Source organism: Pseudorca crassidens, chromosome 1, assembly GCF_039906515.1.
Source record: "Pseudorca crassidens isolate mPseCra1 chromosome 1, mPseCra1.hap1, whole genome shotgun sequence".
Classification (NCBI taxonomy): Eukaryota; Metazoa; Chordata; class Mammalia; order Artiodactyla; family Delphinidae; genus Pseudorca; species Pseudorca crassidens.
Window position 1 is genome coordinate 113506242 of NC_090296.1, and position 17237 is coordinate 113523478.

The 17237-nt window shown below is 46.9% G+C and overlaps 1 protein-coding gene across 14 annotated transcripts in view; it reads right to left on the reverse strand.

Annotated features, from left to right (window-relative positions):
• The window catches only part of PARP16 (poly(ADP-ribose) polymerase family member 16), a 71466-nt gene that overhangs the window by 42811 nt on the left and 11418 nt on the right, over positions 1 to 17237 (reverse strand). For 3 of the 14 annotated variants that reach the window (XR_010946233.1, XR_010946234.1, XM_067750662.1), the window contains exon 1: positions 10376 to 11104. Coding sequence is in view for 10 of the 14 variants with exons in the window: in XM_067750662.1 (XP_067606763.1) it covers positions 10376 to 10549 (174 nt within the window). In the remaining 4 variants the exon portion in view is untranslated. Of the gene's footprint in view, positions 1 to 10375; positions 11122 to 11145; positions 11164 to 17237 lie in introns of those variants that run through there. The other 11 variants (XR_010946231.1, XM_067750647.1, XR_010946232.1 and 8 more) reach the window with 9 other exon arrangements.

Below are 17237 nucleotides of genomic sequence, written 5' to 3' on the forward strand. Positions count from 1 at the left end.
CTGGACCTCTATGTGGACTATAGCAAGGACTTCTGCAGAAATGGAATGCCCTCCTGTGAGCTGTGATCCATCCCAGAGCCTTCTGATTTAGGCTGGTACCCGGTGTGGCCTGTGACAGGTGTCTTGAGGGGGACAATATTGCCTTTGTAAAATCAGGCAGAATCAATTCCGAAACAGATCTGGTGCCGGGATTTCTGATAAGGGACTGTGGACCTGGACTAGCAGAGAGCTACAAGGTATCTGTAGCTTTTGCTCAGAAATTAAAACTGACTAGAAGCCAGATCTCTCCAGCATGGCATTTAAAACACCACTGCAGACTGGTGCAATCTGTGAACATACCTCCTCCAAGCTTTGCTCACTCAGTCCCCTGGAGCGCCCCTTCCCCACCTCTACCAACCCAGGTATCCCCTCTCCTCCAAAACCCTAAAGCACTCAGCCCCAATACTCTCTCCCCAGAATGGCCAGGACTCGCGGAGACCAAGGACTGTCTTGTGTTTTTCTAGCTCTCCTGTTTCCTGGATGTAGAGAAAAGAGCAGACAGATCTCAGATTGATTCCCTGCTCCTCAGGCAAAGCACCAGACCTGGCTGAGCCTCGATCTCTCTAACACGGGAACCCCACTATCTCCATGTGGATTGTCAGGAAGATTAAAGAAGGTAACAGAATCTCAGGGTCTGGTCTATACAGTGTATGTCCATTTCTGTTCTTTGTATTTCTCCCTGGACAACACATACCTTTCCTAGGGATGTAGTTGGTACTTCATGAATACCAGTAGCTTTTTCCCCCGTTTCTAGATAGTTCACTGTTGCCAACCTTGGGGGGTTCATTTCTTAACCCTGTAGTTGAAAATCAGAAACCTTTCAGGGCTGCTTTATTCCTGTCTCTATTTCTAAAGATTCAATCAATAGTCTCAGCCTTCTGAAAAAACTATCTCTACATGCCTTGCAGGCCATCCGTGAGGATCCAATTTAAAGACATGGGGCTTCCCTGGTGGCGCAGTGGTTGAGAGTCCGCCTGCCGATGCAACAGATACGGGTTCGTGCCCCGGTCAGGGAAGATCCCACACGCCGCAGAGCGGCTGGGCCCGTGAGCCGTGGCCGCTGAGCCTACGTGTCTGGAGCCTGTGCTCCGCAACGGGAGAGGCCACAACAGTGAGAGGCCCACGTACTGAAAAAAAACAAGAACAACAACAACAAAAAAATAACAAAGACATGGATATGAAAAATGGGCAGAAGGACGAAATAGACATTTCTCCAAAGAAGATATACAGACAGCCAACAAACACATGAAAGAATGCTCAACATCACTAATCATTGGAGAAATGCAAATCAAAACTACAATGAGATATCATCTCACACCAGTCAGAATGGCCATCATCAAAAAATCTACAAACAATAAATGCTGGAGAGGGTGTGAAGAAAAGGGAACCCTCCTGCACTGTTGGTGGGAATATAAATTGATATAGCCACTATGGAGAACAGTATGGAGGTTCCTTAAAAAACTAAAAATAGAACTACCATACAACCCAGCAATCCCACTACTGGGCATATACCCTGAGAAAACCAAAATTCAAAAATAGTCATGTACCATAATGTTCATTGCAGCTCTATGTGCAATAGCCAGGACATGGAAGCAACCTAAGTGTCCAGCGACAGATGAATGCATAAAGAAGATGTGGCACATATATACAATGGAATATTACTCAGCCATAAAAAGAAATGAAATTGAGTTATTTGTAGTGAGGTGGATGGACCTAGAGTCTGTCATACAGAGTGAAGTCAGAAAGAGAAGAACAAATACCGTATGCTAACACATATATATAGAATCTAAAAAAAAAAAAAGTTCTGAAGAACCTAGGGGCAGGACAGGAATAAAGACACAGACCTACTAGAGAATGGACTTGAGGATAAGGGAAGGAGGAAGGGTAAGCTGGGACGAAGTGAGAGAGTGGCATGGACATATATACACTACCAAATGTAAAATAGATAGCTAGTGGGAAGCAGCTGCATAGCACAGGGAGATCAGCTCGGTGCTTTGTGACTACCTAGAGGGGTGGGATAGGGAGGGTGGGAGGGAGACGCAAGAGGGAGGAGATATATGGGGATATATGCATATGTATGGCTGATTCACTTTGTTATAAAGCAGAAACTAACACACCACTGTAAAGCAATTATACTCCAATAAAGATGTTATAAATAAATAAATAAAAACATGGATGTGTAGATGCTCCACAGCAGGGAGGCAGAAAGGTAAATAATTATGACTTAAAACTATTCACTGTCATAACAAAGACGGATACAAACTACAAAAGGGGCCAGGCGGGACTCCTGTTGGGTAGGCGCTTTGAGAAAAGGGAGTGGTCAGGCAAGTCTTCAAAGGGGAGGTGCTGTGTGCTCGGGTTGGACAGGCAAAGGCACAGAAGCATGGAAGTGCAGCATGTAGTCAGGGACGTGGATGGCAACGAGGGAGGTTAACTGTGCGAGCTCTCCTCCTGGGCGGCCCAGGTCCAAACCTGGGCTCTTACACCCCTTACTAGCTGTGTGACCTGGGTGAGTTAACCTGTGTCTCAGTTTCCTCAAACATATAATTGGGACAAGGTGAGCCACTTCACAGGATGCCAGTGAAGGTTAACCAAGTTAAACTAGTGCAGTGCTTAGAGCAACAGGAAGGTATTAAGTTAGTGGGACTGCCATGATTGTTATCATTAACTGCAAATAGTTCAGTATGCCTGGAGCCTAGAGTATGGGGGAGGGGTCGCCAGGAGGAACAGGAGTGAGGTGACTTGAGATCAGCCAGTGAAGGGCCTTGTATCCCCCTTGGGGACTCTGGCCTTTGTTCTGTAGGCAACATGGAGCCCCTGAGGGTACCTGAAGATGCATTCCGAATGACATACCCTCAGGGACACCTCGGCCTCCCCTGTCCCTCTTCTCTACTCCTGGTCCACACCTGTTACGCCAGAGCCAGAGCAGTCTTCTCTCCCACTGGGATCACCACTCCCATCACTGCTCCCCAATCCCACCTGTGAGCCGCAGCCTTTGCCAACAGTCCAGATCAAGGCACAGGGGGCCTCACAAAAGGACCGTCAGTTAACCCAGGCCCCTTTCAGGGATTCAGTCTGTGGAAGTGGGAGAGAACTCTCCCAACTCTGAGCTGGGCCCAGGCCTCTTCCAGGGCTCAGGCCCTCAGACACACTGCTGCCTGCCCACTGCTGCCTGTGTGTCCTGCAGGGCTGCCCTCGTCCCCACTCTTAACCCCTCGGCTGACCTCCCTAATGTCCTGTTTCACTTTTCAAGCTACTCTGAAAAATCAATCTGCTACAAAAAGTTAACAGGCTTCTTCCTCTTGTGACCAAACCTGTCTGTATTTGAGCAGGGCTTTCTGAGGACCAGGTAGACTGTATTTTATCTGGCAACCAGCGTGTAGTGAGGGACGTGGATGGCAACGAGGGAGGTTAACTGTACGAGCTCTCCTCCCAGGCAGCCAGATAACATACAATCTGCTCAGTTAAATTTGAATTTCAGATAAACAACAATATTTTTTTAAATATATAACCCATGCAATATTTGGGGCATACCTGTGCTAAAAAAATTATTTGTTGCTTCTCTGAAGTTCGAATTTGTATTTCGGTCTATATTTTTTAATCTGCTAAAACCAGCAGCCCTCCCCTTAACAAGGCCCTTCAGAATCTGGGCTGGCCTCTGCCTAAGAGAACCTTCTGCCACAGACTTCCCACCTGCTCCCCCCATGTTGTTCCTCAGCTGCCCTATGTCTCTCCTCCCCTGTGCTTCTGCAGCTGCCCAGCATGACATTCAGTCTTCAAAGCCAGCCTAAAGTCACCTGTCCTGTCCCTGACCCCCCATGACCTCTGTGCTCCCCTTGTGCTCAGTGCAGAATCCCAGGTTCGTCCTTGACTCTCTGGGACCATCTCAAATCTGCTTAAGACAAACGCTTCCTGAGGGCCAACCACATCTTACGTATCCTGGAGTCTCAGAGGCCAGCCTGCAGCCTGACATCAAGTTCAGAATGAGATAGTAATAGCTACGATTTGTTGAGGCCTTATCACATGCCAGGCACTGGGCTAAATGCTGTGCATGTCTCGTCTCATTTTATCCTCACGACAGCCCAGCTTAAAGATGATCATCAGAGACATGCAAATCAAAACCACAATGAGGTATCACCTCACACGTGTCAGAATGGCCATCTACCCACCTACCCACCTACCACTGCTCGGTATATATCTGAAGAAAAGGAAAACACTAATTTGAGAAGACACATGCGCCCCAACGTTCATAGCAGCTCTATTTACAATAGCCAAGATATGGAAGCAACCTAAGTGTCCATCAGCAGATGAATGGATAAATAAGATAGGTGTTTGTGTGTGTACACACACACACACACACACACACACACACACACACACTATGGAATACTACTCAGCCATAAAAAAGAATGAAAATTTGCCATTTGCAACAACATGGATGGACTTGGAGGGTATTATGCTAAGTGAAATAAGTCCAACAGAGAAAGACAAATGATATCACTTATATGTGGAATCTAAAAAATAAAACTAGTGAATATAACAAAACAGCAACAGACTCACAGATATAAAGAACTAGTGGTTATCAGTGGGAAGAAGGAAGGGGGGAGGGGCAGGAGAGAGGTACGGGATTAAGAGGTACAAACTACTATGTACAAACTAGACAAGCTACAAGGATATGTTGTACAGTGCAGGGAAATAGCCAATATTTTTTAATAATTATAAATGGAGTATAACCTTTAAAAATTGTGAATCACTGTTATACACCTGAAACCTATATAATACTGTAAATCAACTAAACCTCAATAAAAGAATTTTTTTTAATTTTAAAACATAAATACATACATACAAGTGAGGAAACTGAGGCTTAGAAAGGTTAAGTACCTTGCCTAGGGTCACATAGCTATTCATTGGCAAGGAAGAGACATGAAGCCAGGTGGTCTGACTCCAGAGTCCATTCTCTGTGATGCTCTCCTACCAAATCAATGGAGAAATTTAGTAATAGACTGAATATTTTAGCCCAAAAGAGTCAATCCAAGTAGGACTTTAAGAGGCTACTTGGGAAGCTTTAGGTATGTTTCCTGAATAACACAACCAAGACTGCTACTGGGTATGCTTAACCCCTATCAAAGGTAGGAAGAAAGATGTATGTCACGTGTAGTATGGGGCAGGGGCAGGAGACAGAAAACCCTCCATCTAGACAAGAGTTATGAACCACAGCTGGTGACAGTGGAAGGCATTTATCAACAACTGGCTTGAGGAGAAAGTGTGCAGGAGGAAGGCAGCTGTTTCTGGGGGCTGAGGGGCAGGCAAAGGGAAAGGTTTTCAAAGCAAGTAGGATGGGAGTGGGGCCTGGAGTGAGGGGGAGGAATCTGAGAGAGAGCATTCCCAGTGGGAAAGAACATGGTGAGGAGGCAGAGAAGGAAACAGTGCCTGTCCCAAAAGGTGGTCAGGGCTCAAATGTCCCTAGGGCCAGAGAGGTGATGAAAATGAGTAAGGGGGGGGCTTCCCTGGTGGCGCAGTGGTTGAGAGTCCGCCTGCCGATGCAGGGGACACAGGTTTGTGCCCTGGTCCGGGAAGATCCCACATGCCGCGGAGCGGCTGGGCCCGTGAGCCATGGCCGCTGAGCCTGCGCGTCCGGAGCCTGTGCTCCGCAACGAGAGAGGCCACAACAGTGAGTGGCCCGCGTACCGAAAAAAATATATATATATATATGAGTAAGGGGTTATCCAGGAAAGAATAGTAAGGACTGTGTTGAACTGGAGACCCCTGGCCTAGCAAAGGGACCAGGCACCAACGCCCCCCAGCTCCAGCTGCTTTCTGCCCAAGGGCGACCTCTACCCAGGCTATGGGGCCTCAGATTTTTTTTCTTTTTAAAAGAAATCAGTAAGCTGCTTTTTTTTTTTTTTTTTTTTTTTTTTTGGCCACACCTGAAAGCTTGCAGGATCTTAGTTCCCTGATGGACCCGGGATGGAACCCATGCCCCCTGCAGAGGAAGGGTGCAGTCCTAAACACTGGACCACCAGGGAATTCACACACACACACTTTTTTTTTAATTTCCGAATTTCTAAAAGACCAGAGGACAAACAAAATCTGTCATCTCACAGGCCACATGTTCGCAGCCTCTGCTCTGAGGAATAAGGGAGGATTCAGTTGGAGAAGTGGCTGAGGGAGCCTGGGCCAGTCCTGAATGTTGGGCAGTGCTGGGCAGTCACAGGGGTTTGAGAAAGGAAGTCTCAGGAAAGAGGTGGTCTGGGTGACTGAGAAGCCAAGGACAGGGAACCAGCAGGGGGTGAGCAGAGGAGAGAGAGGACCAGTGACCTTAGAAGGAGACAATTCAATCTCTTTGCTTTGAGTCAGGAGGCGGCAGGACAGCCCAGTGGACACTTTGCAACCATGCAGATCACAATCTCCTGGGGAGGCAGCCCAAGAATCTGTGTTTACAGAAGTTGCCACAAGTGATTCTTACTACCAGGAAAAGGTGGGGATACTCAGGTTTAGGTGTTAAGCAATGTTGTCCTAGAAGGGCTGGCGGCAGGAAAGAACATCTGAAAAAAATCCTTGTCTAGGAAGATGCCAAAGGCCATAGTTACTAGTTGTGGGTGGAGGTGCTGGAAGGAAATGAACCAAAGGTATAGCCAAGGTCACCAGCCTCAGGGACCTGACAAACAGAGTGACACCTAGAAGTGGGGTGGGCAGGATGGGTGGAGGTGGTGGGCCACTGAGATGAAGGTGGGAAAGATGGACTGCACAGTTACATACAGGTACACCTTGCTTTGCATAAACCTAAGGTATGAAAATCCAGATTTACTAAAACAGATTGGGGGTGAAAGTCTACAACAGTCCGCTTCATAAAAAGAGTCATCAGGGGGCTTCCCTGGTGGCGCAGTGGTTGAGAATCTGCCTGCTAATGCAGGGGACATGGGTTCGAGCCCTGGTCTGGGAGGATCCCACATGCCGTGGAGCAGCTAGGCCTGTGCACCACAACTACTGAGCCTGCGCGTCTGGAGCCTGTGCTCCGCAACAAGAGAGGCCGCGATAGTCAGAGGCTCGCGCACCGCGATGAAGTGTGGCGCCTGCTTGCCACAACTAGAGAAAGCCCTCGCACAGAAACGAAGACCTAACACAGCAAAAATAAATAAATAAATTACTAAATTCCTACCCCCGACATCTTCTTTAAAGAAAAAAAAAAAGAGTCATCAGGGGAACCTTTTAAAGGGGTGGTTCTCTACCCTGACTACACACCGGCATCACCTGGAGCTGGAGGATGTCTGCCACCAGCACATATACTGATTAGCTGATGGTGACAGAGATGATAATAGAACCTACATCGCTGAGTTGTTAGGAAGGTTAAACAAGTTACACATAGTTCTCCTGAGAACAGAAATAAAAAGGTAATCTGAAAGGGACTTCCCTGGTGGCACAGTGGTTAAGAATACTGCCAATGCAGGGGACACGAGTTCCAGCCCTGGTCCAGGAAGATCCCACATGCCGCGGAGCAACTAAGCCCACGCACCACAACTACTGAACCTGCGCTCTAGAGCCCGCGATCCACAACTATTGAGCCCATGTGCCACAACTACTGAAGTCTGCACACCTAGAGCCCGTGCTCCGCAACAAGAGAAGCCACCGCAATGCGAAGCCCGCGCGCCGCAACGAAGAGTAGCCACCGCTCACCGCAACTAAAAATAAAGCCCGCGCGCAGCAATGAAGACCCAAGGCAGCCATAAATAAATAAATAAATAAATAAATAATTTATTTTTTAAAAAAGTTAACCTTTGAGTCAGAGAGACACAGGTTAGATGCTAAGTTCTGGGCAGCTTTTCTTTAACTCATGTAACATGTGACAAAATGAAACCTAAAGCGTGTTTATCTAAGAATGTGCATGCCCCCAGAGGTCGCGCCGGATCCTGCCTGGTGGGGGGCCTCTCCTCAGAAAGAGCTCCTGAAAGCCATGCCTAACAGAAAGCCAAGAATCTGCATGGCCTGGGCTAATTTCCCTAACACCAGTGCCCAATAAGGAATACAGCAACAGGGTGGGATGGTAAGAATCTGTCTGTGTTTCTCCAGTGACCCCCAAGAGAAAGAGTGCATTGTCTAAAACTGTCCCCAAAGGGAGACCCACGTGCAGGACAGTCTGTCTCTACCGAGGAGGAGGCTATTTGGGGCTACCCATATTGCCAAAGCTCTCCTAAGAAATTACAGGTATGGGAGGAAGGGTATGCCTCAAACTGAGGGGAGGGACATGGGACAGGGTGAGCTCTATCAGGGGAGCTTATACTTTATCACTTGCTTTTTTTAAAACAAGAATATAATGAAACATTACTTGTGTAATTAAAACGAAATTTTTAAAAGGCATGAATAAATCAAAGCAATTCCAAAGATCCCTTTGTATTTATCCCATATTCATCAAAGTAACCCGATTCTGTTCCAGCAGAAAGAGAACACACTGAGCATTCTAATCCATTTGGATGTTTCTTGGCAAAAATTAATAAAGCGCATTGTGAGGCATCATCTCTGGTGAGTTTGGTCCCTCTGACCCCCAATCTCTCCTCCTCCCTCTACTCCTCCTGAACAGATCTCTCTGTCACCCTGCCACCACAAGGGTCTTTCAGAAATGCATCCTGGATGTCACCAATGACCTCCCAGCCCAAGGAAAAAGTCTACACATCTGGGCAGGACATGCCCAGTCCTGCTTGCTCTGGTTGGCCTCATCTCTTTCCGTTCCCCATGAAAGCCACACTAAAGGACAGACTTATCCTTCCTGGTGAGGTCCTGGCTTTCTGCCCATCCTGCTACTCCTCCTGGAATACCCCTTTCCTCCTCTCTGCTCCTCGAAATCCTCCATGTCCCTGGGGACTCAGCAGGGCATCATAACCGCCCCTGGTTAGTGCTCCCTGATTCCAGCCTACTGCCAAGGCCTGGAGTCCTGCTCTGGGCTTCCATGTTGTATATATAGGGCTTATCCCATAGTATAGCTGAGCAGGCTGTTAACCTCTCCTTGAGTCTTTAATTCTGTATTCTCAGCACCTGGCCCACAACAGGAGCTCCATAAATATCCACTGACAAAACTGAAGAAAGTTTCATCTCCAACACTCTGATATCACAAACTCACAAAATTAAATATCTGAATTTGCAGAACAAACCATGGGGGAAGTCAATCTGCTTGCCTCTTTCTCCAACCTCCCACTCCCTGTACCCGAAACCCCTGTGCACTGTGGTCAAGACCTGAGGTGCCCTCAACACATCCCCAGCCTAAGCTGCAATGGACCTGGTAGGGGACAGGAGGCTGGCCTTTGTCCCTTGACCACCTGGGAGCAATAGCAAAGAGGATCACCCAATACTGACCACCTCATCGGAGATAATTTTAAACATCTGTTGATTCTAAACATGATCAACATTCTGTTAATGTGGTTCATAACATTAAGAGATTTTCTAATGTTGAACTAATTTCGTATTCCTGGGATAAACCCAACCTATTAATAAGGAATTATTCTTCTTATATATTGCTAGGATCCTTTTATAGAGGATTTCTATATTTATACTCTTGAGTGACATTGGCCTATAATTTTCTTTTCTTGTATCATTCTTATTAGATTTAGTATCAAGATTACACTACCCTATTTTTCAATACGCTGGAAGAATTGTGTAAAACTGGAATTACTTATTCCCTCAGTGATTGGTAGAACTCACCAATGAAACTGGGTAGGCCTGGAGTTTTCTCTGAGGGAAAATCTTTGACTACTAATTCAATGTCTTTAATGATTATAGGCTTTTGACTTTGTATTTCTTACAGAATCAATTTTGGCAAGTTATATTTTTCTAGGTAATTTCAAACATTTGGATTACAAAGATAACTAATATCTGGAACGCTGAGCCTGAGGTGAACTCTGCAAGAAATTAAGTGCCTCCTGAATCATCAGAGAAATAACAGCTCACATGTGTACTGTACATATGTTATAATTTATAAAAGTACTGGCCATATATTACCTCATCTGAAGATGAGGTCCGGGTGGCTTTGGGGACTTATGGTGTCTCAGTATTTTCAAAGGGATAGATAACTTCCTATTTAGCAGAACCAGCTGATTCAGATCAACACCCTAAGCCACACTAGGAAATGTTGTGGAGGCCTGTGCAACTGTTGAATTCCTCAGTTCACCCCTGGGAGTCACTTGGGAGTGTGAAGGTTGTTGGGAGTGTTCTTAGCTCCTGGAAACAAACCTTCCCCACGGCCGGGCTAGGAATGTTAAGTCCGGGGGCTGGCACCATCACTAACAGGAGTTCCACAGACAACGTGCCCTGCGAAGCAGTGGACAGCACAGGGGAAAAGTACACTCACCAGGGCCTCAAAATCCTTGCAGTCGTGGCGGGCATAGGATGCGGGGAAGGGCCGAAGTACAGAGTCGCGCTTGTAGCTCTGCAGGGCCGAGGCGAAGAAGCTGCAGCGGAGGTCGGCAGCCAGCACGTCACGGCCCGCCGCCTCCCTGACGGTCGCCCAGCTTGTGGGCTGCATCCCGGGTCGCGGCGTGTTGCCGGAGACGCGCCGGGCGGGGGCTAGGGCCGAGCCTGCGTTCAGCGAGGGGCTGGGTCCGGGGACAATGGGCCGGAGTCCCTAGGCCTGGGGTGAGTTATGCAGAGGGATGAGATGACAGGGGTGAGAACTTGCTGACGAGTGTCTTCTGCGGGGGCCGGGCCGCTCGCCGCCCAGGGAGACGGGCCAGGGAGGAGAGGGATCCGGCCGGGACCGCGCGCGGGTCAGCGGGGGGTTGGGCCTGGGGATAACGGAGCCTGACGGACGGGGGATCCCAAGCCTGGGGGAGGGGCTATGACATGGGGTGAGACGACAAAGTACTGACACGTGTCCTCTGAAGAGGCCTGGGGTGGGGGGGCACCCCCGGCGGGGACCGTGGGCCGAGCCCTCTCCCCACGCCCGACGAGGCTAAGGCGCTGCACGGGCCTTCCTGCCCCGCCTCCGACAGGCGCCGCCGAAGCCCCAGCGTTCGCCTGGCTGCCCTCGGCGCTGCCTGCGTTCCGCCAGCCGTGCGCGTCCACTCGCCGCGCGCCGCCCGCCGGAGGGACTCCCCCGCCCCATCGCGCGCCCAGGCCTACCTGACCTCCCGACCGCGGCTACCGCTCCGCCCAGCCCAGCGAGGGCCCGCCCCTTTCCGCGCCCGCCTCCACCCGCTCCCCGGTGTAGGGTGTGTCCGCCCGACCGAGTGAGTGTTCCCCAGTTGCCAGGTGTGCGGACCCGGCTGAGTCGCCCACGCTGCTGCGGGCCATCCTCACTGAAGCCCCGAGTAGAAAATGACCCAGGCACCTTTTTGACCCACCCTTGGACTTCCCTTTGTCCCAGCTCCGCGGGCTCAGCCTGCTCGTCTCTCCTGGGGAATTGCTACTACCTACTGCCTCCGTCTTGAATCATTTCCCTCCAAGATGGGCCGTGCAGAAGGAGCCATTTAACACCCACGGCAACTGAGTCCCAGACTGCTGGCATGATTGCCCAAGGTTGCACAGCCAGACGAGGTAAATCTGGGATTCTGAAAACTAAAAGACCTTTCCTCTGCCTTTCAGCCTCCAGAATTCTCTGCATTGCTAAAGTCTCTGGCCTCTCACAAGACATGCCAAGAGCCTCCTTTGGGGCCCTGCATGAAAGGGAGCCTGAGGAGACAAGTAATGGGGGAGGGCAGAGGGGAGATTGACCCAACTCTGCAGGAGGGAAGGGACAAGACTCCCATGCCCTCTGCCCATTAGAGAAAACCCCACATTTTGGCCTCATGGTCACATGGAAATCTAAGCACAGGTCATCACTAATTCCTACACCAAGAAGCCCCTCAGCACCCTACCCACACCTCCACACTCCAGCATCCTCTGAGGGAGGAACTTCTCCACCTTCTGCATCCAGGCTGAGCAGGACCCTGAGCTCAGAGCAGAGGTCCTTGCTGTTGGATTGTATGTATGACTCTGGGAGCAAGAGTGAGACCAGACCCCAGCCACCACAGGGCTTCCCAGGCCGGGGAATGAGTGCTGGCTGCTTCCAGGAGTCTGCATCAAACCTCTGGTTGCTGTGAGGCCTGTACTGCTCCAGAAGCACCAAAAAGTTCTGAGAGCCTTACGGCCTCAGAAAAGGCCCTTAGTGCCCCCAAAGTCCTGGGAGCCTCATGGGACCCAGGAGTTCTAACACGGCTGCTGAAGCTCAGGCCCAGAAAGGCAGGGCCTGCAGCAGGAGGGCAGGTGACCTGGGAACCATCCCTCCTTCCTCCTCTTCTTCACTATGGGCCCTTAGGCAAGGCTGATGCCAAAAACTCAGCTTCTCTGTACACCAGGGCTGAATTGAATCTCGGAGACAGAGTTTTGGGTGAAGTGGAAAAGAATAGCTTTATTGGTTTCCCAGACAAAGGGGGCCACAACGGGCTAATGCCTTCAAAACCGTGCATCCCCCCACTTGGAGAAGATAGTGAGAAGTTTTATAGTAATTGTTCAAAGAGGGCGTGATCAGCTTGTGGACATTCTTCTGATGGGTTGCTGGTGAGGTAAGTAGGAGTGATCTCGGAGAGGCAGCAGTGAGTGGTGGCGTGAAGCAAGATGTTAATTCCCTGTCCAGGAATTGAACCTGGGTAGCCTGGATAAAAACCAGGAATCCTAGCTACCATACCCCCTGGCTTTTGCCCCCAGTGAAAAATGCATTTCTCATGGAGGCAAAAACTGTAAAAACAGGTACAATGTTTATTATTAGAGACATAGCACAACAACAAGTGGGAGAGCACACAGAGAAACAGTTTGTTTAGTTAAGATAGAAGCAAGGCAGAAGAGGGGAAAGTGGCAGAGGTGGTGGGGTGGTGGTGGGATGAATTGGGAGATTGGGACTGACATGTATACACTAATATGTATAAAATAGATAACTAATAAGAACCTGCTGTATAAAAATAAATAAAATTAAATTAAAAAAAAAAAGAAGCAAGGCAGAGATGCACACCCAGAAAGTAAGGGTGTGGGCATCCTCCCTAATGAGGAGGAGTGCAGTAAAGAGGAGGTTAAGTCATTTATATAGGGCAGTTCTTCCAGGTCTTTGATTACCTTTGGCCAATTATCTGGTTTCTGTTTCCACACCTGACCTGCCCTAGGACCCTCCCCAACATGCATGCGCAACTTTTTTCCAATATGGATTACAGCCCAGAGGCCTACGAGATGGCCTTAATATCACATGTTATGGGGTGGTGCCCCCTCCTTTTTGACCCCAAGGAGCCTTTCAGCGCACGTGCAATGTCTCCCTTGCCCCAAGGATGGGAAATGTATGACCTCTTGATCTTTTAACAGGGTTTAGCCCGTCTCTGTCCCTGCCATAAAAGTGTCCAATGTCTGGTTATTTACCCTATTCCTGTTGCTGGTTTTTATATTGAGGTGCAGATATCAAAATATAGACAGGAGTCTGGTCATAAATACGTACTCCTAGAGCCTGTTTGTCTCTTGCTTCAGGAAATGTAAACGGGCTGGTAATGAATGTCCGGCCTGCAGCTCATCTTCTTCTCATGTAGGAGCTGTGAACAGGAGGCCAGTTATAAATGCCTAGCCTGGAGCCCATCCATCTCCTGCCTCAGAAGTCAGCATCATCAACCCTCAGGTCCAACTGGTCTGGGGTCTGCATGCTTGTGGGCAGCATACCATCCTTAATCGTTAACTTTTCCCACCTGGAGGGGTTTCAGTATCTGCAAAATAGCGCAAAGATATTATTTTGTGTATCCGTTGATGGGGAAACAGGTCTTGCATCCCCTCCCTTCCTTAATTAACAACTGCTTGAATCTGCCCATTGGAACTCAGGGAAGGTCATCGAGGCTGAATGAAGGCTGTTTCCTGTGATCAAAGAAATGGGGGACACAGAAAGGTTTTGTGCCCAGGAGCCCCACGAGGCCCTGCTCAGTATCAGGGCCACCTCACTGGCCTCAAGGATTGTTTGTTGGATTGTTTGTCTTCCCGGACCAGGGCTCAAACCCATGTCCCCTGCATTGGCAGGCAGATTCTTAACCACTGCACCACCAGGGAAGTCCCCTCTAGTGAATTTTTCATTTCAATTATTGTACTTTTCAACTCCAGCATTTCCATTTGTTTTCTTTTTAAATAATTTGTATCTTATTTCTATCAATAAGATATTCTCTACTTGATATAACATTGTCCTGATTCCTTCCTTTACTTCTTTAATCACTTCCTTTCATTCCTTGAACATATTTATAATGCCTACTTTGAAGGCTTTGCCTGTTAAACCAACATCTGGTTGCTTTCACAGGCAGTTTTTGTTGACTTTTTTTTTTTCCCAGTGTATGGGTCACACTTTCCTCTATCTTTGCATGTCTCACAATTTTTTGCTGCAATCTCAAGTCCAGGTTGTCACCTGTGCTTCTGACCAACTGGCTATAAATAAGAGGTTCCCATGTCCCCCTCCTTGGATTTGATTAGTTTTCTTCAGTGGCTCATGGAATTCAGAAAAAAAGTTAACTTACTGTCTAAAAAGATAGAACGCAGGAAGAGCCAGATGAAAGAGATGACAGGGCAAGTATGTGGGAAGGGGCACAGAACTTCCATGCTCTTTCTGGGCACACGATTCTCCCTGCATCACCACATATTCCCCAACCCCAAAGCTCTCTCAACCCCACCCTTTTTGGATTTTTATGGAGGCCTTATTACTTAGGCATGGTTGATTAAATCATTGGCCACTGGTGATTTATTCAACCTCCATCCACTCTCCCCTCTCTGGAGGTGATTAATGTCATCATATCAACAGTGATAAGTCATGTTGATGTATGTACCTTTGAAATGAGATGATGAAAATGACAATATACCTATGTGGTCTTCCTCTCAAAAACACATTACCCCAGTCTAATCATGAGAAAAACATCGGACAAATTCCAACAGAGGAGGATTCTGTAAAATATCAAAATATCAAAACTGTCAAAGTCTTCAAAACAAGGAAAGTCTAAGAAACTCACAGCCCAGAGGAACCTAAGGAGACAACGAAATACAGTGTAGTATCCTGGGTAGGATCCTTCAACAGAAAAAGGACATTAGATAAAAACCAAGGAAATCTGAATAAACTACAGACTATTGATTCATTAATTATAACAAATGTACCATATTAACAATAACATGTTAATGATTGGGGTAACTGGGTGTGGGGTATACAGAAACTCCACATTATCTTCATAATTTTTCTTTAAATTTTTAAAATAAGTTTGAAACTTTTCTTAAAAAATTAAGTCTACTGGGCTTCCCTGGTGGCACAGTGGTTGACAGTCCGCCTGCTGATGCAGGGGACATGGGTTTGTGCCCCAGTCCAGGAGGATCCCACATGCCGCAGAGCGGCTGGGCCCATGAGCTGTGGCCGCTGAGCCTGCACGTCCGGAGCCTGTGCTCCGTGACTGGAGGGGCCACAACAGTGAGAGGCCCACATACCGCAAAAAAAAAAAATAATAATAATAATGTCTACTTAAAAATCCATTATTGTTGAGTTTAGGATATAAATACAGAGATAATTTATGATGAAAAATTTCCCACATTCATATATTAAAAGGGAAAACTTATGATTATCTCAATAGCCACCTACACTGCAAGAAGAAAAAAAAATGCAATATACTAGGAACAGAATGCTATTAGTTTAATCAAAACAATTTTTACCAGATACATTTTGAGGCCCAGTACAAAATGAAGATGCAGGACCTTTGCTCAAAAATTATTAAGAATTTCATGAAGGAAGAGGGCAGACAGCAGAAGCAAGAAGAACTACAATTTTGCAGCCTGTGGAAGGAAAACCACATCCACAGAAAGATAGACAAAATGAAAAGGCAGAGGACTTTGTACCAGATGAAGGAACAAGATAAAACCCCAGAAAACAAACTAAATGAAGTGGAGATAGGCAACCTTCCAGAAAAAGAATTCAGAATAATGATAGTGAAGATGATCCAGGACCTCGGAAAAAAAATGGAGGTAAAGATTGAGAAGATGCAAGAAATGTTTAACAAAGACCTAGAATAATTAAAGAACAAACACATAGAAGAATTAAAGAACAAACAAACAGAGATGAACAATACAATAACTGAAATGAAAAATACACTAGAAGGAATCAATAGCAGAATAACTGAGGCAGAAGAACGGATAAGTGACCTGCAAGACAGTATGGCGGAATTCACTGCCATGAAACAGAATAAAGAAAAAAGAATGAAAAGAAATGAAGACAGCCTAAGACACCTCTGGGGCAACATTAAACGCAACAACATTCACCTTATAGTGGTCCCAGAAGGAGAATAGAGAGAGAAAGGACCCAAGAAAATATCTGAAGACATTATAGTCAAAAACTTCCATAATATGGGAAAGGAAATAGTCACCCAAGTCCAGGAAGCACAGAGAGTCCCAGGCAGGATAAACCCAAGGAGAAACACGCCAAGACACATAGTAATCAAATTAACAAAAATTAAAGACAAAGAAAAATTATTGGAAGCAACAAGGGAAAAACAACAAATAACATACAAGGGAACTCCCATAAGGTTAACAGGTGATTTCTCAGCAGAAACTCTACAAGCCAGAAGGGAGTGGCATGATATAGTTAAAGTGATGAAAGGGAAGAACCTACAACCAAGATTACTCTACCTGGCAAGGATCTCATTCAGATTCAACAGAGAAATCAAAAACTTTACAGACAAGCAAAAGCTAAGAGAATTCAGCACCACCAAACCAGCTCTACAACAAATGCTAAAGGAACTTCTCTAAGTGGGAAACACAAGAGAAGAAAAGGACCTACAAAAACAAACCCGTAGCAATTAAGAAAATGGTAATAGGAACATACACATCAATAATCACCTTAAACGTGAATGGATTAAATGCTCCAGCCAAAAGACACAGGCTTGCTGAATGGATACAAAAATAAGACCCGTGTATATGCTGTCTACAAGAGACCCACTTCAGACCTAAGGACACATACAGACTGAAAGTGAGAGGATGGAAAAAGATATTCCATGTAAATCAAAAGAAAGCTGGAGTAGCAATTCTCATATCAGACAAAATAGATTTTAAAATAAAGACTATTACAAGAAACAAAGAAGGACATTACATAATGATCAAGTGTTCAACCCAAGAAGATGATATAACAATTATAAATATATATGCACCCAACATAGGAGCACCTCAATACATAGGGCAACTGCTAGCTATAAAAGAGG